The sequence below is a fragment of the Melospiza melodia genome, chromosome 1, assembly GCF_035770615.1.
Source record: "Melospiza melodia melodia isolate bMelMel2 chromosome 1, bMelMel2.pri, whole genome shotgun sequence".
In the NCBI taxonomy this organism is placed as follows: Eukaryota; Metazoa; Chordata; class Aves; order Passeriformes; family Passerellidae; genus Melospiza; species Melospiza melodia.
The window spans coordinates 79,678,629-79,702,110 of NC_086194.1; the positions used below are offsets into that span (position 1 = coordinate 79,678,629).

At 39.5% G+C, this 23,482-nt stretch overlaps 1 protein-coding gene across 2 annotated transcripts in view; it reads left to right on the top strand.

Moving 5' to 3' along the window:
* The window catches only part of RECK (reversion inducing cysteine rich protein with kazal motifs), a 50,264-nt gene extending 38,710 nt beyond the window's left edge, over positions 1–11,554 (top strand). For both annotated transcript variants that reach the window (XM_063159327.1, XM_063159316.1), the window contains 7 exons: positions 2,404–2,526; positions 2,976–3,147; positions 5,197–5,389; positions 6,536–6,746; positions 7,950–8,023; positions 9,167–9,322; positions 10,305–11,554. In XM_063159327.1, the coding sequence (XP_063015397.1) occupies positions 2,404–2,526; positions 2,976–3,147; positions 5,197–5,389; positions 6,536–6,746; positions 7,950–8,023; positions 9,167–9,322; positions 10,305–10,523 (1,148 nt within the window). In that variant the 3' untranslated portion in view covers positions 10,524–11,554. The remainder of the gene's footprint in view (positions 1–2,403; positions 2,527–2,975; positions 3,148–5,196; positions 5,390–6,535; positions 6,747–7,949; positions 8,024–9,166; positions 9,323–10,304) is intronic.
* The last annotated feature ends 11,928 nt before the right edge of the window (positions 11,555–23,482 follow it).

A 23,482-nucleotide genomic window follows, 5' to 3' on the forward strand; every position in this document is an offset into this window, starting at 1 on the left:
ATTATAATCTTGGGAAAAGAAAACAAAATAAAGAACTTCTACTAAGGTAGGAGAAAACTTAAGAAAGGTCTTGCATATAAAGTGGAGTCTGTGCTGAGCTGTGACCTGTCTGAATTTGGTGTCTTTGAATCAGCAAGCAAGAGATATTCTGCTAGTGAACAGTTACATATCACAGCACTGCACGTTGTTTAGTGTCTGTAAATCAGCCCTTTAAAATACTGTCAAGACTGTTGTCCAAGCAGAGCTAAAGGAAAGTAAAAATATCTAATGAGTCCAAAATAACTGAGGTTTCTTTTTTACCGTTATATGAGTTATTTTCACACTAAGTAAAACTTAAGAAGCAAGGCACTTGCTGTAGTTTCATTTGTCACAAACATAATTGTCAGATTGGGAACCAAACCTAAGTCATGAAAGAGCAGGAAATTGGGATATTATTTTCATCACTCAGGAAAGTCTGCCTGCAGTATTCCAGGGAATGGAATGGGGGATTTTGGAACCTCTTTTTTTGTTGTTGTTTGTCCAAAGAAGATAAAAGGCAGCCAAACACACTTAAAACTTTTCTTTTGGGTTTTGGATTTTATTTTTTTTTCGTAGTCGGTACTATTCGATCATGGAAGCAGAACAATGAAAACATCTTAACATTAAACATATATTTGATGGGCAGTTGTAGAAAATATCTTGTGAAAGTGGATACTTTTAAGATACGGTTCTTAACAAATGCAGTTTTTAAATGATGACTGTAACTTTTTATGGACCATTCTATCCAACTTGCAGTTTTTCAGATTATTTGTGAAAATAATCACAAAGATGTTGGATGCTGTATTTGTATTTTATGGTTTCACAGTGTACAGATCTCACTTGTTCTGGGAACACAACATGTGTAGCTGTAGGTATTCAGTAAGTGCTGTCCATTTAAAAACAAACTACCATAACCCCAAAACTAAACAGCTTCCTCTTTTGCCATAGTGACTTATGAAGTGTTTGTGATGATTAAGACTCTAGCTATTATGTAATAAAAAAATAAAAATTACTAGGTTCCAAATTTGCTAGATGATGCATTGAAAGCAAAGAATTAAATGTTTATGGTCACCATGTAAATATTTTGCAGTAACTACATTTCATTGGTTTATATGTCAGTCATAAAAAGCCAGGGTTTAGACATAACATCTGAACTGTGTTTTTTAAAACCATTCTCTATAAAGAAAACAACTCTGAATGTTTTGAGTGATGCTGGGGTTTTCTGTGTTGTGGGTTGACTCCAGCCAATGAAATGATTACTGATGAGGAGAGGCTGCTGTGTGCACTCTTTGACAGTGAAAGACAGTAGCCCTGCACAGTTTTCAGGTGGATCCTAAGTACTGGATCTCTGGTACTCTGAAGAATCACCTGAGATCCTGTGTTTGGCATTACCTTCTAAGCTTTTCTTCCCTACTGGCAAATTCTCTGCTCCTTTGAGTAGTACTGTGATGTAGAGAGCTTTTTGTGCTACAGAGGCTTTCTCTCCCACCCCCTCTTGTTCTGCCCTCATTTGTCTCTGAGCACCTCTTCTGAATTGCTCCAGTGCTGAGGGGTTTCCTTGTGCCTGTGTAATATTTTCTTTAAAATTCTAATTCTCAATCTCAACCCTTTGAAAAGAGATGAGAGGGAATTACCTTATTCTGTAAGGTACTTACTGTTATGTTTTTTCCTCAAGAGCTGTGTACTTGTTGATAGTCTTTGATAACCAGCTTGGTTATGGATAGATCAGAGTCTGTCGTCAACGTGAATTGATTTGATACAAAACACACATCACAATGAAGGGCAGTCATATGGGCAGTTCAGAAAACCAAACTGGAGTTGCTAAATTGAAGAAAAATCCCCTAAGTTTGCAGTTTGATTCTTAGATTCAGGTGTTAAAATGTTACTGACTTATAAAATACGTTCCAATTCAATGAAGGCTGGAATGAAGCATTAGCACTTTTACCTCATGACAAACACATACAAATTGTGCTTTATGTGTGAGACTGAAAGTTTAGGAGGTATATGTTAAATTTAATTTAGAAGAATGTGTCTTTACAAAAGCTTTACCTTTAAGAAAACATGAAACTTGCTAGCCAGGATTTATTATTCTTAAAAAATACCAAACAGAAAACCTAATTTATACAGGCTTTGAAAGGACTAAGTCCTTGCTTGAGTGGTTAACTAATTAATCAAAACCACATGTGAACAGACTTTTCCTGTATGTGAATAAAGCAAAACTTGAAATCTATTAAAAAAAAAAAAAAATTGAAATTTCAGTGGGAAAATATACTGAAAAGAGAAATTACAGAAGCAGTTAATGAGAATGTAATATCTATGTAGTGCATATGAATATGTAGTCTTTGGGTGTATTTGCATTAATTGTATGTATTTATTTATTTGAAGGCCATGGAACGTCCTTTAATATAGATTGCAATGTCTGTTCCTGTTTTGCTGGAAACTTGATTTGTTCCACACGTCAGTGTCTATCTGAGCACAGCTCGGAGGATGAACGTCGGAAGTTTACAGGTAACTTTCCAAACCATGAAAATTCCAAGTTGAGTATTTTTAGGGCAGGAATTATGAACTAAACTCTTTCTGCAGTATTAATGGAGGGCACCCAATAATTTGTTATTACTATGGTTCTTTAACTATTTTTTTTTCTCATGTCCAACCTGCACTGCAGGAAGAAAAATCAATACTGAGAAATAAACCCTCAAGTAATACCTAAAAATAAGTAGAGACAGAGTGCACTAGGGATGAGAGGTAAGGAGTTTAGGGGAAAAATGGAGAAAGCTGAGTAGAATGAGCAAAGGGGCAGGACACAAACTTCCCTTCCTGCTGCTTGTGATCCAGCATTGCTAAATTGCAGGTGGGAGAAAGGGGCTGAAGGCAGAGATGCCTCAGTGATTCCTTTTGTATCTTATGTCATGGAAAATGAGTGTGCACCTAGTCCCTGTTCTGTGTTGCTCCTGCAGGTCTGCCTTGTAACTGTGTGGACCAGTTTGTCCCAGTCTGTGGCCAGAACGGGCGCACATATCCCAGCGCATGCATAGCTCGCTGCGTGGGGCTCCAGGACAACCAGTTTGAGTTTGGATCGTGTATTTCCAAGGATCCTTGCAACCCAAACCCTTGTAATAAAAATCAAAGGTAAAAGCAGAATATGTTTTTCAGTTTTTCTTTGGCTTCGTCCACTCATAAAGCAGATTTACGTGTTCTTTGAACGTGTTGTATATTGTAGCATTCTACTTTGGGCCTAGTCCAATAAAAATAACTGTTTGAAGTAGCTGCTTTTTATTTATCATAGTTAGTAATATTGGACTGTAATAACTGCCAGTTCTTGATTCCAGTTTTGTAGTGCTATGCCAATTAAATTCATTATGCAGATCTCGATTCAGCAATAAAGGAGACTTCACATACATTTTCAAAAGTGGGAGAATCAGTTTTTGTCAAAATGGCAATAACTGCCATTTTACTTCTTTGTTTCACACCTTCTTTTACTAGTTTACAAAGAAGACCCACATCTGAATTCAAGACTTGGAGTCACTTTTGCTTATTCAGTCAGTAATCTGTGCTTTTTGTCTCTAAAATAGGAAAATATCAATCACCCTTTTTATCTTAAACTGAAATCTTGTGAAAACTATGTCTGTACAATCTCTGATTTTTCAATATCAATAAAGGAAAATCTGCATAGACAAATATATTAAAACAAAAATATGCTTTGTACTAGTGTCAGGCAAAAAAAAAATTGACCTTTCTTACAGAGATCCAAGTCTGTGGCTCACAATATTGGTCTCTGTCTTCAATTTTCCCAGTGTTGTGCAATATTGCAGTCTCCTTTGAATTAGTGCTTTTTTCTGTTTTGAAAGAAAACCATCAAAATAAGTTGTGTAATATTGTGCTTTCATGAAAACTGATTGTAGCAATTTTAGGGTTTTTTCCTTTTTCTGCACTTAAAATGCCATGATGGAGAAAAACACTGAGAAAACGCTGTTGTTTTGTAGCTGTTACAGCCGTAATGGCATGCAAAATTGGAATTTCAAAGCTGCATTGTGGATAAACATTTTTTACTTTTTATGTTTGAAATTTGTAGAGTACATAGAGGCTTTCCATTTTCTCAAAATACCATTATACTTAGAACCTCAACTTGTAGTTTCAGTAAAGGACTGTACACAATACATTTTTCTGGGTCAGTTTGATAATGTAGCTCAAACTGAACATGCTCATCTGAAGGTGCTCCTGATGCACTTGGAATGTGTTTAGGATCTTACACTCCACTTGTGAAGTGTTTAAATCTCAGAATTTCCAAGCATTCCCTAGTACCAAAGGCGTGTCTGTAATGCATGGGAGTGCAGCACTCAGAGAAATAAGGAGCTATTGTGCATTATTCAGTGGTGGCAGCACTGCTGTGATTTATGGAAGGTGGGAGTTGTCCAGAGAGCCATGAGAGCTTTCATCAGCCTGCTCCGCAGGCTGCATTGGCTGGCATTCCTCTAGCAGAGGGATGCCTTGCAGGGCCTATGCCAAATGCTTTGCAGCTAAGATCATGGAAGGTACATGTTTAATACAAAGGGGAAAGAAATTGTGCTGGTTTTCTGTCTGTACTTGTCTGTGAAGGCTGCAGAGGAATGGATGCCAAGAAGGTGTAAATAGGAGATTTTTCTGTTTGTTTGCAGTCATCCTCTAAGTGGGATGCTGTGCAGTATCCCAAACCTCCAAAGCTAGAATCCAATTAGATAGTTGTAATTGAAACCATACAATCTTGTAGGTCTTGTTTTCACCCTTTTCTCAGAGAAGGGTAAGTCTAGACCTCTGCAACGCTGTTTCCATGTTTTCTGTAGCCTAGCTGTTCTTAAATATTCATTTACAAAATGAAGTAAGGGAGTAGGTAAGAAGTTTATTCAAGCCTTTCTCAATAATCCATTGAAAAATGCCTGGTAAAAGATAAATGTTAGTGGAAACTGCAGTTGTGTTGACATACGTTGAGTAAACATGGTGTGAAACTTCCAGTTTTGTGGTGAGACCTGGAAAGGGCTAATCAGAGCGTTCTACTGCTTGTATTTCCTGCAGCTCTGCTGAACCACAGGTAGTTCTAAAGCACTGGAGAAAATTTCACTGAAAATAGTTTCCCTCAATTTTTGAGAATTAAAAACAAAATAATCCCATGACATGACATCAAATTATTATGACTTTCTGCAGGTGCATACCAAAGAAACAAGTGTGCTTGACCAGTTTTGAGAAGTTTGAATGCAGCCAGCATGAATGTGTGCCAAGGCAGTTAAATTGTGACCAAACACGGGATCCTGTTTGTGACACAGACAATGTGGAATACACTAACTTGTGTACTTTGTACCAAAAAGGAAAAACTTTGGCATACCGAGGACCTTGCCAGGTAGGACGTGGTTCTGGCAATAAGTATCAAATCTTCTTTGTTCCTTGGTGTTCAACTTAACAATTTTTATTTTTATTTTTTTAAATATTGTTTGCTTGTTTGGGTCTTTTTTATGTATTGTTTTTGGGGTTTATAGCCAATAAAAAGTAGTAAAAACTTATTTTTAACTAGTATAAAAATAATGTCACAGTCTTCAGAATTTTGTCAAGTGTTTCTCTGCTTACTTAACAGTTGTCTCAAAGCCAATCAAAAGCTCTACTTATGCTTTCTTGGGGGTAATACTCTTGATATAAATATCTTCCTATATATATTGTTAAAGCTTGCATGCTAAGGTGTGTTTGCAGTAATCAGTGCAGTTCCTTGGTCACTTAAATGCTTCTTACCAATTTTAACTCGTTGAAATATAAAATAATGCCCAGTCATACAAAGTCTTTAGCTTTTTGTGTGATTGTGCCCCATGTTTACCAAGTTCTTTGCTCAGGATCTATTTACATACTAGGCAGTCTGTAATAATTTCCTAGTTAGTCTGCATTGGATTAGTCTTCATATTAATGCTTGAGAAGGATTAAAATTAGGTTTAGGTTTTGCATCCCACCGCTCTCTACAGTGGTGTTAGTCAAGGTGGTTCTGTCACCTTACAATAACATATACACAGATATAAGTAATATAGGTAAATAAGTGTATATAAAAATATACAAGAATGTGTTAGAAACACATGTGCATGCCCACTAAATTTTAAGCACACAAAGCCACACTAAGATGAATTAATAAATTACTAATAAGTTGTTTAATTATTAGTAGAATAATTTAAGTTATAGTGAAATTATAATTATTTGAATTTATTTCATAGGTTAATTTAAATATGGTCATTTTATTTAAGCATTGCACAGAACAAAAGTTTTTAGTTTCTGAAATATGTTTTATTGTGCATTTCTCAGACTCTGTCACCTTCTTGAAGTACTTACCTTTTCATTTATGGCCCATTCATAAACTGGCAGGTTACTTCCTCTGGATTTCCTACCTTTGCAAAGGTTTGGCATTATTAGCAGTTAGTTCCCATTAACTTTGCCTTTCCTGGTGTTGAAGCGCCTCGGCAGTTGGTGCGGCGGGGCCGAGCTGTGGCTGCAGGCCTGCCGTGTGTTCCAGCCCTTCTGCAGGTCGCCGGAGCCCGTGTGCGGGCACAACGGGGACACGTACGGCAGCGTCTGCGCCGCCTTCGCCGACCGCGTGGCCGTGGACTACCAGGGGCACTGCCAGGCCGTGGGCGCGCTCTCCAACCGCGGCTCCCACTCGGAGTGTGCCTTCGTCAGCTGTCCCCAGCTCTCTGCCGCCGCCTGCAAACCCGTCCTGGCACCAGGTGGGCCGCTCACCGCAGACAGGGCACAGTTCTCCAGGGCCGTGCTTGGAATAAAACGGGCTTTGACGTGTTGTATGAACGTAAGCATAAAGCGATGGCTCTGCTTAGGGCTAGAACCAGCCAGTATCAGAACTCAGATAAGTAAACCTGAATTGGAAAGGCCTTGGCTTTAGGGGGATGCTCCTTCGGTCTCTTAGAGACTGGCAGCTGGGATGAGTGTGGGAGAAACGAATGAGCTCTGTGGTGTCCGGGGTAGGATGCTTCTAGGAATCTGGTGAGTAACTTTTTGGAAGTGGCAGCACAGATAGCACATTGGAATGCTGAGCTGTCATCAGCATCGGGTTCCCAGAAGGGCAAAGATGGTATTTAGTTAGTTAGGAGACAGAGTAAAATACCATATGTATTCACAGTACTGTGGAAGACAGCAGGAGTAGGTTTGCAGTGTGCTGGTTTGAACCGATTTTTTATTGTTTCCACAAGTGCTTCCAGCTCTGTTCTTAAAATGAAAGTTTTATTTATTTTCCTCCTTTCTTGCCCCCTTTGAATAAGGTCTTTGTGCTTTGTAATCACATTTAGTACTGTAAATGTCACTCTGTGAATGTGAATTACATAGAAGTTGGTGAGTGGATTTAATACACAGCCTTGGATAGAGAGTTGAAATATTATTCCTTTGGTTTCTGACATGATGAGGAAAACCAGTAGGAGAAATATAACATCTGTTAGAAAAGCACTTTTTCTCCCTTGTTATCTAAAGGTTTTACTCTCCAACATGGTGTAAGTGCAGAAATTAATGCTTGCAATGTGCATAAAGCTTCTGTCATGTCCTAGCTATATCAGCTCTTGAAATCCTTCAATTCTGTAGGTGATATGCATGCATCCATACAAAATCTTGTGGTACACACAGTGCCTCCAGTTTTTAGCTTACAATAATGAAGGATCTTAAAAGGAGTGAAAGTTCATCATGTTGCTTCATGCTGATAGTAGTAAAAGTGTGTGGGAAGGGGACAGATTTTGCATTATAAATGTTTTCAGTATTAAAATAATGTTAGAAATGTGCAATTCTGCTATCAAATTGAAACACTTACTTTGTTTTGGTAATTTTGCTATTTTTATGCTTCGTTAATATTCAAATTTTGACTCTTGCTTACTTAAAAGTGAAAAGACTACTTGTTTTTATTACTGAGATTTCTTTAATTCACATAGGAGCCTGCTGTCCACTATGTGCTGGAATGCTGAGAATTTTATATGACAAAGACAAGCTGGATAATTTTGCAAGGGTAAGCAGTTCAATCATGCCTAATGTTAAATGGTATATGAAAAGTCAAGTTACAGTGCACTTCCTCCTGAAAGGTTAACATGTTATAAAAACCATTATTTTTTAGTTGTTATTTATGATGGGGTTTTTTTCCTTGTACTGCTTATACTTTCCTTTATTTCTTTATCTGAGTCATAAATTGAATTACAATGCAAAGCAAAACAGAATTAGAGTAGACACAAACAAGCAGACTCAGGTTTGCAGTTTGTAATACTGCGGTTTGCAGTTTTTGACTTGTAATAATGCAGACAAATTATATGGAAACAGCATCTATGATTCTGCTGCTTTCCTGTCAGAGATTTTGTGTTTGTAGGTGCTGTGTATGTGTGTTGACCAATTTTGCTGAATAACCGTGTCTGTTGGGTCATGAAGCATCCTGGAGTGGTGTCCAGTTGTCATCTCTAATGGTACGAGGGACACAGTGGCTACTGCAGCTTCTCAGTTCATACATTACAGCATGTGACCGTGAATTTTTAGTTTCTGATAGAAGCCTTTCTAGTTGAAGAAATGTATTGGTCTTACTCAAGTAGTTGGCGATAACTACTCTCACCTACTAAGCACCCTAATACCTGGATTGTAATGTCTGCCTCTTTTAGTTCAGACAGCTGGTTCATGTGAGAAAAAACTGCTTCAAATACTACAGAGTTCTATAAATCTAGGGCTGCTCTGCCTCTTGTTTTCCAGTGTGGGAGCACAAACCACTGTAACAGATAACCAGTTACATTATTTTGAGGTATGTGATACACAGACACACAAACCATGAAGATGGACAACACATATCAAAATCACACAATATAAGAAGTAAATAATTTCCCTCTTTCTTTCTTTCCTTCACTTTTTTCTTTTTTTGTTTTTATTTTTAATTCTTTTACATTTTTGGAGGGGTTGGTTTTCAGGTTTTTTTAAAATCAGTGAATCATTTCTTAGAATGATGTTTTAGAAGCATTGAATCCTTTAGGTCTTTTGCTGGCATTTAGAGTAGAGTTTGGAACGGAGTAGTTTAATGGCTGAAACACATTTTCTGGCATGACATAATATTATAAAACTGAGGAGGAGAATTTTCCATAATATCACTTCATCCACAGAGTTGTTTGTTTTCCTCCAGGTAACAAATAAAAAGCCAATAACGGTACTTGACATACTTGAAAAAATCCGCCTGCACGTGTCAGTGCCACAGTGTGATGTGTTTGGATACTTAAGCATAGAATCTGAAATTGTGATTCTCATCATTCCTGTGGATCAGAACCCCAAACCATTGCAGGTAGATGATGTTGTTATTTTATTTACCCAGCATTAATTTCCTTCACTTTTGTACATGTAGGATGGTGCTTGTTTCTCACGCAGATATGTTGTGTGTAATTTGATTGCTCATGCCCTGTTATGTCCAACTCAGCTCCAACTTCTGTCGCCTTGTCTAGCAGAAATAGCCCAAAATGTTTCCATGACTTATGAAAGAAAGTCTTGCCAGCCTGGTCAGCTCTCACTCCATCTGCAGCAGGTGCTGTCAGATGCCTGGGGGAAGGAGAACTCCAAAATCAGAGGCCACCACTGCTTACCTCATTGATGGCACCCATTGCTGAGCTAGACGCTCCTCAACTTTCAAAGCTTTGGACCTCCAGATATTAAGTTTTTCAAGTTTAAACTTCACCAGAGGCAGCTTCCAATGCTTTTAAAGAGACTTATTAAACTAAATTCCTTTCTAGGGTGCAGTAGAAAATGAAGTGGAAAAAATTAATTTCCTAACAGAAATTCATTAATATCATCATGTCAGTGGGGGAGTGGAAACCTGTGGTTTCCCAGGTTCTGTTACTTCCATTCTTTTCTCCCTTTCCCATAAACGAAATCAGTTATCTCTCATTTGGAAGAAAAATCCCAGGAAGGAGAAAATCTGGATTTTTCCACCATTGCAGACTTCAAAGAAGTAAGTTGGTCAATCAGGAAGGAAGTCCTCAGTTTTAGAGGCACTTTCTTTAGTGATAATTCACTGTGGGCTTTTTTGCATCAACATTCAAAACATACCAACCCACACTAACTTGTATCTAGCTTCCTTGCTTTTCCTTTTCTACTGCTCAGGGCTTCCACAGGAGTTTTCATAGTACCAAAGTCTATGATGAGACCTCTGATCTGTTTTCCAAGTACTCCCCAAAGTTATGTAAATCTTATGTGCTGATGGGAATAATTTTGCATAGGCATTTTACATGGTAAAAAGAGAAATAATAACTTTTTTTTTTTTTTCCCTCTAGATTGAAGCCTGCAATAAAGAGGCAGAAAAGATCGAGTCTCTGATCAATTCGGACAGCCCAACATTAGTGTCACACGTGCCACTGTCAGCTCTAATTGCATCTCAAGTACAAGTTTCATTTAGCATTTCTTCTGCTTCTGCTCAAGTGGTGCCTGCTCTGCACTCCCTGTTCATAAGTCTTCTATTCACCTTGGCATCAGCACTGAGATACTGCTTGTAACTGCTTGGGAAATATGCACCAGCACTGGGGCATTTGTATTGGGAAGGACTTCTGGAGTTGTTGATCACTGAACGAGAAAAGAAAAAACGTGCAAGATTTGATGGACTTAACATTTTTCAATGAAGGACTAAAAGTATTTGAATAATGTGAAAAGATTATTCTCTTACTCATAACTAGTCAGATGACTGTTTCAGCACAATTAGATTGTTTTCCATGGATCTTGGAAACAACATAAATATGCTCTGGAAGGTTCTGACATTATGGATTTATGATTTTGAGGAGAAGGGATCTTATAGGGTTTTTTCAGCCATTAACTAAACAGTGTTTTGAGTTTACTGAAGAATGCTAATTTTATATTATTCAGATGCATATCAGTGACAAAGAAAGCATGCACCTATTTTAAACATCATTTTTGGAAGAAACGGATTGCTGCTACTTAGTTACCCTACCAAAAATTTAAGAGTTTATTCTCATGTAAATATGCTTTCATATTTTATTATGAAGAAAGCTAACTAGCCCTGGGCCTATTTCAGTAGACATCTTTCCTTGGACTAGTGAGGACTTGCAGGACTTTGGGCTCACTGCTTGTAAAATGACAATCAAGCTCTATGCTAGTACCTGACTTCAGTGAAGAGATGTGTTCTTTTTATAGTTTTGTACATTTCAGAATCTCATATTGGATGCAAAATATAAAGAATCCCAGTATCTATATTTAAGTGCCATTTAAAATATTGCAGTATTTGCATGTTATCTAATGAAATTTATACTTTAAATGTTTATACAAACAGTATGTTTTATTATTTACTGTATTTTATGCACCTGACTTTACTCTACATGAAGTATTTTATATCAGTATTATGATAGCCAAGTTTTGAAGTATATACAGAAAAACTTATTTTTGCCAAAATGCTGAACTTTGAAAGAAAGCACTGAAAACTTTTTTGAACATATATGTTGTAGCATGTTTGTAGCAATTATTTTCTGCTAAATCTTTTAAATGCAAAAGCATTAAAGCTTTTTATTTTAATAAACACTTGTGTCTTGTGTCCTTGTGTAAAATGCATGTAATTTTATGGATTCAGCAAGTCTGCATAGATTTCCTTTTCTCTCTCAAAATAAGCACTTAAAACTAACTGCACTTACATACATGCATGACTCACACAGAAAATGTTCCCAAATAGATGTCAAGAGGGTCTCGAGGATGAATATGTTCTTGCCAAATACCTTGAGGAAGACTCATGCAAATAATCATCCAAATCTTGAAACAAAAAACTTGAGTATGTTGATAATCCATCTGTTTCTGAAATTTGTTATGTGTATTCTTTAGACTTGGACAGAGAAATAGAATGGATGCATTTTTGAAAAGCTTTTTGAACTGAAATGGCTCAGATGATAGCCCCAAAAACTTCAAACAATTCAGATTGTTTGTTTTTTTCCAAATCATTAGCAAATATCTCTTCAATATGTAGTTTCTTAGCTTGACTAGCATTTAGCTGAAGCAAATCTGATGCCTACTAAAAAGTAATTATAAATGTCTTAAGAGAAAAAATTATATATACACACATATACATGTGCGTTTATATATATATATATACATAATTTTATATATATATATATATATATATATATACACGCATGCACCACACTGGAAAACTTAGTAAAGAGCTTTAAAAGCGCACTCTTGGTGGAATAGTATATACAGTGAACTTACTTTTATACACCTGTGAAGATTTTCTTTTATGAGAAATTATAACAAAAAAGTTGCCTTAATTGTGCGATGAATCTGGGAGAAGCAGAATTTAAGCCCAGAGATTGTGATTCTTTAATTTATGTCAGTGTCCATTGCTTGCTAGAAAAGAGTGAAGCTTTTGAGAAGTTAAATATGTACAGAACCAATGAGGTTTCACAGAATCCTAAATTCTGAAGCAGAAGTCCAGCATTCAGACTGTACAAGGTTTATCTTCTTTTTTCTGGATGAACAAAAGCACTTAAGTATTTCCTGGGTTTTCTCAAGACCTTGGACTACCTCAAAAGAATGAAGAAATTGTTTACTTGTGGGTTTTGAATTCAGTTGAAGTGGGATAAAAAATAGAAGAAACCAAGCCCAGTCTTAATTGCAACCTAGAAAATTTGAACCTGAGGAGGACAAATCTGGTGCAGGTTTCAGAGGAGTTTTCCATAAAGGTGCTAACAATCTTTGTCACCATCTGTGTGGAAATCTGGGTTCACTTAAAAGGAATGGAGACAGCACAAGGGCACTTCAAAGCAGCACAAGCCTGTTTGTTGCTTTTATAACAGAACCCAGATGAAACATTTACAAAACATTATTTGCTTCTCTGCTGAAAACCAGCAATGGCAATAACTGGCACCAGAGAGATGTCACTGTCCTCTCTCAGTTTGCTTAGTTTGGTTCTTCCCAGCAGGGTGGTACAGAAGTGGAGATGCCAGAGGTACCACTTTGTACAGCCCCAGGGACAAACACTACAGCAAGTAAAAGCAAGAGACTTCTGGCTGAGTTCTGAGTCCAGCAGGAGCTGGCATCTGAATTTTGGAGGTGAGGAACAGTCACTTCTGAGCAGGCACAAAATCACACCTGGAACTGCAGTGTCACTTTGTCACTCCACAGCCCTGCTCCTCTCCCTTACTCTGCTTTTGTGGTGCTTTACCCACTGTCATTGCTTGGAGATTTGCACGTGTGTCTCTCAGTTCAAAGGCTAAATGTTATTTATACATCTCTACTGAGTTCATGACACTTCTCCAGCTCTTCCTTTTACACATAACAAAGGACATTTCAAAACTTTTCCCCACCATCTCTAGTCCTAGGAAGCTCTGGGAGCGTTTACATGAGCAAATACAAATACATGAATGCTCTGTGAGACTGCAGCCTGTTTCATATTTGAAGTGTAGACTGTAAGGTAACCCTATAGTCAAGTGAATCCCAAAAAGTAACAGTTAGGGGGGAAAAAAGATGTCTCTGCCAGGGTTGTGCAAGACCTGACTGCAACCTCCTGCAAGTTCTTTGAAGTGGTGCTTTCCTACAGTGAGACAGTGGCTCCAGCTGTTCCCTGTGGAGCAGTAATGAAGGTGACAACTGCAGGTAACTCTGTCACCTCCTAAGAGTGGCTGCACCTACCACTGCTAAGGCACCCTGCCTCCCATAGAGGCGCTCAGTCACTGCTTGTTCCGTGCTCTCTCCCAGTCTTCTCTGGGCTGCAGTCTTCTGCTGAGCCCACTGCGTAGGCCAAATAGCATCTTAGTGCATAAACAAACAAAATCTCTGTGAGAAAAAAGTTTCCAAGCCCTAGCAGGTTGGTTTGTCTCAAGTTATCACAACAACAGTCAAAAGGATATGCTGATGTACATCAGCTTTTGTTAATTAACACCATGAAACTGCATGTTTCAGTTATATTTGAAGCTACTGTTGTATACAAATTCAATGCTACCAACATTTGCATTATGGTAGGCAAATTGTGTACAACCAATATTGAAAGCAAACTTGCTTACTCTGAAAACTGGGGAAACATCAATTAATTTAATTTAATTTCTCAATTTAATGGACTTTGTACATGCACTACTTAATGGGAAAAAAATGTGAGCATTTCATCTCAATATAAGACATTTTTTTACAGTGATAATAACAAATCCCTGGAATAAACTCCCCAGGGACATGGTGGAGTCCCTTCAACTGGAAGTTTTCAAGACAGTTTTCAAGAAGTTTTCTAGTTACAACTAGACATTGTGCTAAATGAACCAAAATGTTTGACCAGATGATCTTCTAAGGCAACAGTAAAATATCTAAGTAAAAGTTCTTGTAAAAGGATTTTTTTTTGCCTTTCAGTTCCTAGGACATAAAGGAAAATAAAAAATAAAGGACAGCCTTCCCTGAAGATGCAATAGTTCCTGAGATAGTGCAGTAATCCTACCATTACTTAGATAAAGAAAGGTTATTAACATTAAATTTTTCATTATATTATCATATATATGAAAATAATTCTGATTATATGTGTATATATATAACATATCTGTGAACCTATAAGTGACTTTCAAACTTGTATTAACGGATTAGTAGTGTTAACAGAGTTAATTAGATCACAGTCCTTTCTTAAAACAGAATAAGTCTATTCTTCCCCCTAGAGTATTTTCTGATTTGCCTTCCTTAAAACTGGATTCTTCTTCATTTGGCCATGTCCAGTAAGGAGAGTAACCTGAGCCAAAGGGTGTTGATGGCTCTGTAATTCTGACACTCCTTCATAATTCCATAGCTTCTTGCTGTAAAGAGCCATCCCTGTGTTCTTGCAAATGCCTTCTCTGGTGCTTGGCAAGGTTTCTCACTTTGCTTCTTTGTGCTAAATTCTCAGCATGAGCTGCAATATATACAAAGGTCTTCAATCTGTTTTATTCAGTTCTGACTCCTCCTCTAAGCCAGCATTCTTCTGCAGCACTGAAGAGTCCTAGGGGGTTAAATGATTCAATCAGTGGGTTATGATATACAGCAGAACAGAAGTTCTTACCAGTGCTAATGGGGCAGGTTTCAAATTAAAGCCTGCTCTTCAGCTTGGTGTTCTGCAATTCTGCGCTGTTTGCTGACTGTAGAAGTGGATGGGTTGTTACTGCTGTTTGCTGTATAAATTTACTTTTCAGCCACATTTTAAGCTGCAGCAGCAGGAGCAACATTCAGTAAATACAAATAAAGATATAGTCAGATGCACATATATGCTTGTATACACACCAATATACACATATATATGCATATTTATATCACAGTGCTCTGTATCAGGCTCCATGTCAGCCTCTTCAGGAAGAGCACATTTGGCCATTGCAGAGAATTTAGCAATTTATTTTGGTAAAGAACCAAAATATGAGAGGTTAATACTTTTAAGTTTGGATTTCAAGTACAAATGGCAATCAAAGATGCAGGCTCACACTGACTTATTGCCTAATTTATACATGATGTTGTCTGGCTATAGGCACACAAAAAGGCTAAAAAGATAACTTTGAATGGTTTCATTCTCAGGTGCATTCAGCTGCAGCAGTTCATTTTCCTCTGAGTTCCATCTGGTGTTTTCACTCTGGTCCCTGCTGCTCAGAGTAGTAAGAGCAGCTTCCAAGAACCAGTGGAATTGCTGGCACCAGTCAGGAGCAGCCCCCGACCGCTGCATCACGTTCAGGGCCTCTGGCATAACAAAGTTTAAATATTTGCAGCCATTACTTCCATGCAACAACTGAGCTGCTGTCAGCAAGGCTGTGGCTCTGTTGTCATTAGCAGGTTGTGCACCTTGCTTCTTTAACAGGCTTCAAGTGGCAATGGAAACTCAGGAGCAGCCTCTTGTGGCTGCAGTACTTTCTGAAGTGCTGCTCATATCCATAATGCAGGATTTATTGCCTCCCTGCAACACAGCTTTAAGGCCTCACTCAAGGCCCAGATGAGTCAAAGGAGATGTGAGAAATGCAAATACACATTTCTAAAGTAGAAAAAATTAAATCTATCTTATTTTCCCTTCTGGCTTTAGGCTTCAACAGGAGAAACTGTACAGGCAGAAAGAGTCAAGAGAATGAAACCATGTAACAGAATGCTTATCATAGATACTTATCATTGCAGAAAAGAGAGACGGAAACTATTATTTCCATCCATACGTGATGCAGTAAGAATGTGCCATCACAAACAACCTCAGCACAGACTTCCCCCCCTGCTCTGGGAGCTGGCCCAGCCGGGCAGTGCTGGTCAGTGTCCACAGCTTAGGAACAGAGCAAGCGGAGCTGTGGCCTGTGGAAGGGAGCTGAGTTACCCATGCCCCAGGTCAGTCAGTTGTGATGGTAAAGCAGCCAACACAGTCCAGATTGTAACAACAGTGATACGTGGAACTGAGATGCATTTCATTATTCTGAGAAGGATTTTTAGTCAAGTTTAAGCACACTCAAAAATATGCAAAGGCTTGATTACAATCCGGTAACAGCATCTGTTATGTTCATGTGGAGAAGTTTCTCTTGGCAACTGATTAAAAAACTCCAGAGGCAAACATGGTGTGAGCAAGGGCCAGAGCCTCAGAAATACTCTTTGAACTTTTCACATCATTGCTGCTGCAATCAAGGGCATGTGCAGTACAGAAACACAGACTGTTAACCATTACTGTGGCCCTTCTTGCTCTGATGTGTGATGATCCATCACACCTGGTGTTCATTTTGTTACGTGCTCAGAAGCAGCACAATGACACTCAACAATTAAATAAATAGCAAATACACACAATTATAAGCACATCACTATTAACATCACTGCACCAAACTCTGCAATGAAAAAAATTTCAGTCCTTGTCCTCAGTCCCAAGTTTCCCAAACTGAGTAGTTCACCCGAGTTTCCTGTGTACAGCAGTGCTGTCCATCAGCCATGAACTGTTCCAGGTGAAGATAAAGGCATTGGTATTGTGAATGTAGCAACTGTGCCATCCTATGATGCTCTGATTTTTAACAGCAGAGAAGCTTCCTACCAGAACACAGAAGGAACATTTATTCACAGTAAATGGGTGTGCAGCTGCTGCTGATCTTTAATACATTTTTACTGCCCCCTGCAGCAGACTTTTAACTACTTTGTTAGCGGCAGATGCCTTTCCCAAGGCCTCGTTCATTATCTAGAAGTGTTAGGAAAGGCAGCCCCTGCTGGCAGGATAAGAGGCAGTGGACACAAATGAGAAACCTCAAACTTCACCTGAACATCACTTTTACTATGAGATTGGTTAAAACAGCACTGGGCACAGGTTGCCCAGAGAAGACAAAAGTATTTTCCACCCTTGAAGTAGTCAACACATGATGGGACACAGCCCTGGGCTCTAGGTGGCTCTGCTTCTTCCCACATCAGCAATGCTGTAATTCTGTAATAAAGCTCTGAGGAGCTGAAAAGCACCACCACACATGCTGTCTTGCTGGTCTCCTCACTTACCTTGCATTTTTAAAATGTGGTCATTTCCAGTGCTTGGATTTGAATTCCATGACATATTTTCTCTATGCAAGTTAATTCTAGATCAACAGTTCCATTGCAGCATCACATAATAACAGAATGACAAAATACCAGGCTGGAATAAACCTCAGGCATCATCTGGTGCAATCTTACTTGGCAAAAGCACACTGTAATGATGGCCCAGTAACCAGTTCAGCTCAACCTTAAAAGTGTCCAGTACTGGGGATTCCACAACTTCCTTCCCTGGAGAAATTATTCAAATGCCTGTTTGTTCTCAATGGAAAAACCAAAACTTCTTGCATCTACTCATAATAAATATGAAATAACTGTGAAATGTTCTCCTTTGCATCCAACCCACCATCCCACAGCACTGGGCTGCCCACCAGGCAGGTACTTGACACCCTTGAAAAAAAACAGCACTCACTGAGCAAGAGGGTTGAATTTGTCCAGTCCTTCCCCAGGATAAATGTGGTTATTAGTAACCATTAGTAACATCCAGCAGTCTCCTGGCTTGAATGATAGCTCTGTGCTTTGCTTGGCCAATTCAACCCACATTTAAGTGACAACAGTTCTGTGTCTGGAAAGAATCAAGTGAGTTGAAAATGCATTCCATACATTACTACTTATTCTTGAAGAGTACATATCTTCTCTCATATATTACAGCCTTTTCTAGGTTGTGGAATGAAAGGTCTTGCCCAAAACATACAGGTTAACAAAAGATGCTTCTTTGAATGTTTAACACTCAGGTTACTTGTCTGGAGTTTAGGACTAGTATTACAGTTTCAGATCTCTTTTTTGAAGTTTGCATGTAATTATGGCTCCCAAATGCAAATCTTTTAACACAGAAATCCTCTGCTCTTCAAAACACGTATGAATTTCACAGGTTCAAAATCACTGCTGTGATGGCTGCAGAAACTCACAAGATTTTTCATAGATTGTATTACTCTGATGATTTTTTTACAAGGCAGATCTACTATGCACTAAGCAAGCTAGAAATGCCTCTGTGGGCAGGAAGTATATGAGGTGTTGGGCTCAGGTCTGTAATTGCTGACAGCAACACACCAAAGTTTCTGAGAAGGAATTCAACTTTCCTGAAATTCAATACAGAAAAAGCTAACTACAGAGTGGGAAACATTTGTTTTGACAGACTCAGAGTTGAAGGTTTATTTTAAAACCACAAGAGCATGATGTCCTCCTAAGATTAAAAATCTAAACGCTGTGGTCAGGGTTGTGCTCCCCACAGAAATCCCGTAGGTGGCATCACAGCACATGGGGAATTACATTTCAACTGCTTTTGGTTTAGATGGAATGCATCCGCCTCGGGATTTTTATTTCTCAATTGTTTTTATTTAAAGCTAACACTTCCCTGCAACTTCAGTTCTATTTTCTGTGCCACTTCCATCTCAAGAAGAGCCAATCTGCACAGGCTTAAGTCTCTCTTGCTTTATGTAAATTTATTTCCTCCTGCAGATGCCTACCATAACCTACTCAGGGCTGCTCCAAGAATATAGTTCTCAGTTGAGAAGCACACCTGACATCAAGGACATGGATGTATTAAATCGTTGGCATGGAAATGAGTCAAATCCACAACCATAATTTTTGTCGCCAGCAATCCAAAGAGTTCATATAACTGGGTGCTTCAGGGATTAATCAGACACAGGCACAAACCCAGACACACTCTCAAGGCTTCAGTGCTTGTTAACAAAGAAGTGAGTATTTTGAAGTTTTTTTTTAAAAAACCTGATAGTTCAAAGAACTCTCATGCAGACCTGAAATTATAATAAGTTACAGTAAATTCAGCATTATTGTCGTAATTCAGAAGAGGAGGGAAAAGCAAGTGATTGCATTAATATATGAACAACAATCAGTAGATGTCAGCACCATTTTAAATCTGCCATTGGGGGCCACCACAAGGGGAGGACCGGGAAAACCAGTGAGGAGTCCAGGACAACAACTGTATCCTGCCCCAGTTCACCACATGTCCATCCTGTCCCCAGCAATGACCGTCAGGGCACAGTGCCCCACTCTCCAATGAGACCCACATTGGTTTGTCCATGTGTGACACCTGGGCACAACATATATTAGCTCCTGTCAAAGAGGAAAAGGAGGTAAATTGAGGCAGGGGTGCCTCTGGGCTGAGCCTTGACTGGATGCCTGACACTGATGCTCTGCTTGTCCCTTGCAGCTGACTTACTATACAAAGCAGAATAAGAAAACAGCATATTTTTATTTAGCAGTATGGATGAAAGGAGGAAAATCCAAACAAACAAACAAACAAAAATAAAGGAAAAACCAAGTAATTCCCTCTTGCAGGATTTATCACCCTTCTCAGGACTTCTCACCAACATAGTATTTCCAAGCACAACTTATCCCTCTGCCTTTGGCTGGGTCTGCTTATAGGGTTTGTGAATTCCTTTGTCTAAAGCGACCTGTTCAGATTTTTTGCCCTCCTATATCCTTAAAAATTCACCCACAGAGAGGGAACAGGGAACTGGCCCCAACAGCTAAACATCTTCTAATAGTAATGTCACTGTATTTAAAGGTTTTAAGGCTTCAGATTTGCCAAAGAGTAATCCATGTTTCTCAGCAAGATACAAATACTCCAGCAAAAACACAAGTGGATCTAACAATGCTCAACCAGAGTAGTACAAAGCAAAAGTTTTATGCAAGTAACAAAACTGCCAGTTAATTTCTCCTCCACCTAATCCAAAAGTAGACGGAGAAGATACAAAAGTTGCAGATTTTTCAAGGTTTTTCAAGATTTTTTAAGGGTATTTCAAGGTTTTTGCCAAGATTTTTGGGTACTTCTACAGCAGTTGACCTCACTGCCCCAGAGGAACATGTGCCTCAGGCCAACAGAAACAGTAGGAAGCAGCCGCTCAGAGAAAATACCATTTTTTTTCCCTATTAATGTATCATTTTGCTAAGCTCTGTTTCCCCAAGTGCCTTGCATGATTAAGAGGTCTTTAATGCTGCTGTTGTTGTTCTGGTTCCCTCCTCCTGTCCAAAATGAAAGCATTCAGAATACTATGTGCATTTTTTTGAATATCTGTATTATTTTTAAAATATTATATTTTATAAATAGTTGACATTTTTCTTCTTAGTTGAACAATTTTTATTAGAAAGCCTCCAGTCCAAGCTTCCAAGCTTTCCAATTCATCTGTTAAAGAACAAAAACAGCGTCTGAAGAATCCAGTGGCAGAAGTGTCATTTGTGGGATGGACTTTGCTCTGTCCAAGCCTCCCAGGGCCTGCCAGCCCCAGCGCCTTTGGTGCAGCAGCACCAGCTTGGTCTCAGGCTCATAAGGGCCCTGGAGAGGTTCCCCCATCCCCACTCCCACAGTACCCCAGCATCCAGGGATCCCAGGTCCGCTTCAAACTCCTCACTCGTGCAGGGATGTGGTGAAAGCCGTGTTCAGCAAAACCCAGGCTTTACAAAGAAACTGCAGATTGGGAGGGACGGCCACTGCGCTCACAGAGAGGTGTTTTGGGAATTCCCCTACAGCAGCCTTCCTTGGTGCAGTGTTTAACAGGGAGCTGCTGCCTCTCAGCTTCCAAATGCCATTCCACACCCTGACCCAGCAGGAGTGCCACCCTTGACGGCTGGGCTTGCGGTGTGCTCCCAGGACACACATTTTTGCAGAACTTGGCAGGTTCCTACAGATACTGCCCAGCCCTGGACTATGCCGGTGGGAGGCAGCCCCTTTGTACCTGAAGCAGCCATCTCACACACCTCCCTCAGCTGAAGTTCAACCCAAAAATGTCTTCCTGCCCCTATCACCCTTGATCCTTCTCAATGCCACAGCCCTGCAGCCAGCTGGCTCTGCAGAATTCCACACTGAACGTGGTCACACATCACCCTCCCCCTGTGCCAAGGCTACCTCTGGCCTTGAGCAGCAGTGGGCTGGGTGGATCTATGCTGGCTGACCTTCATCCATGTGCTCTATAAATCATGATGCTGTTGCAGGAAGTCCCAGCACCCAAGTTCTTCACGTACAATACTGGTTCTTCTCTGCACCAACGCTGTCTAGCAGCTTTTCCTCCATTAACATGTTGGGTTAACACTTGCACTTTTCACAGCATTAATAAAATAAAAAGATCAGTCTAGACAGCTACCTTAAAATGAACTCATACTCCAAAATGCAGAGGATCAACAAAATGATCTGAGGGATGCAGGACCTCTTCTACAAGGCAAGGGTGAGAGAATTGTTCAGATTATAAGTCAAATTGACACCGACTCTGATAATACAATTAATCAGATCCTTCTCCAGAAATGCCCAAGCCTGATGGTTTTCAATGACACACACACTATCAGCTGTCCCATCCTTGGCTTACTTGGTGCAGCTCAATCCACGCCCCACCTGCTAGTCTCAGCATTCAAGGATGACAGGAACTGCTCTCACTCCCTCTTCATGGACAAGCAAATAAAATAAAATGATACCTGCAAAGATTCTTTAGACTTCTACTCCCCCTCATTCTATTACAAGCTGCTCTGAAACAGGCTGCCAGGTAAAACCCTAATGAACAGCAGTTGATGTGGACTTTAAAGGGTGGGCACACGGCCCACGTGCTCCCGGTTATCTGCGGAACAACACGCTCCTCAAGCACACCACAGACACCCCCTTGCACTCAGTGCCTTAAAACAGGCAAGTGCAGAGCAAAAAGAACAATGTCACACGTGTTTTGAGATCTGGTACCCAAGTAAGAAAAGAAATGGTCACAGCTGCAGGCTGCTTGTCAGATCTGAAGAGCCAGAATGAGATACTGAATGAGACAGCAGACCCTAAAGTGAGGTGTTAAGTCTTTAAATGCAGCACCACAAAGTCTTCCTTCATTCATGAAAATTCAATTTGTCTTTTTCACATTGCAGAGGAGTTAAAGGTCTCCTGACTTTTAAAAAAAGCAATGAACATTTTCATTTTCTTAAGGTTTTGGAGTTGGGGGTGTTTCTTTTGGGTTGGGGGGGTTCATAGTTTGGTTTTTATTTGGTTTTGGGGTGGTTTTTTTGGTCTTTTGCAGGGGGAGCATCCTCCTTGCTATTAGATTGCAACTTTCTTATTTCATGTATCTGTACTTTCCTTCTTAATATCAAGTATCTTTCTCACAAAAAGGTGTCCACAATCAAGTTTTCAAGTTTGAGAAATATGTTTGAAAATGGCACAGCCAGCTGCAGTAGAATTATAGATTTATAGATAATTTTGTTGAGAATTGCAAACCCAAAAATTATATTCATCAGCTACCTGGATAAGCATCTGAGGTTTTCTGAATTTTCAACACTGAAGGGAAAAAGTGTGATGTGAAGGTAGGTAGCCTTCCACAGAGGAATACAGTACTGAAAACCCACCACAAAGGTGTTTTGGTTATTGGTCCCTTCCAAAATGTCAGCTTACCAAACAGTATTCACTTAACTCCCAGCACATGAGCATATGCAGAAGAAACATGACTAATAATAATAATAATAGTCCTTCCTACTGCACATATTCAAGTAATAAGTTATCACACTACTTCACAAGCACAAAACTCAAGGCACCACAACAAAGTATTATTGCTCAAACACGAACACCTCTCCAGACCAATGTATTTCAGAAGCAGGATACATGTAGATTTGGGCCTTTTTCAGTCCCATAGGAAACAAGTACTTGCAACAATCATCCTGCAAGCCAACCAGCATTCTTCCCAGAAGGCTTCTTCACAGTGGACCAGAGCTCCCTTCACATTTTTCAAGGACTTGTATTCATACAGCCTGCTGCAGAGGGCAGCTCCACTGTTTTCCCATTCCCATATCCCAGCAATATGAGGCTCTGTCCTTAGAGAAGTGCCAGAGAGGCAACTACCACACCAGCCATGTGGAGGCCAAGGCCGGGGCAGCAGCGTGTTTCCTGACTCTCTATCCCAACGACTTCACCTGTGAGAAGCCCACAGCAAAAAGCCTGATTTAGTTAAAGCCTGATTTTTAACTTGGCTGTTTTCAAGCTCCTTGGTTTTCCTGAAAACCACAACCATACTGTGTT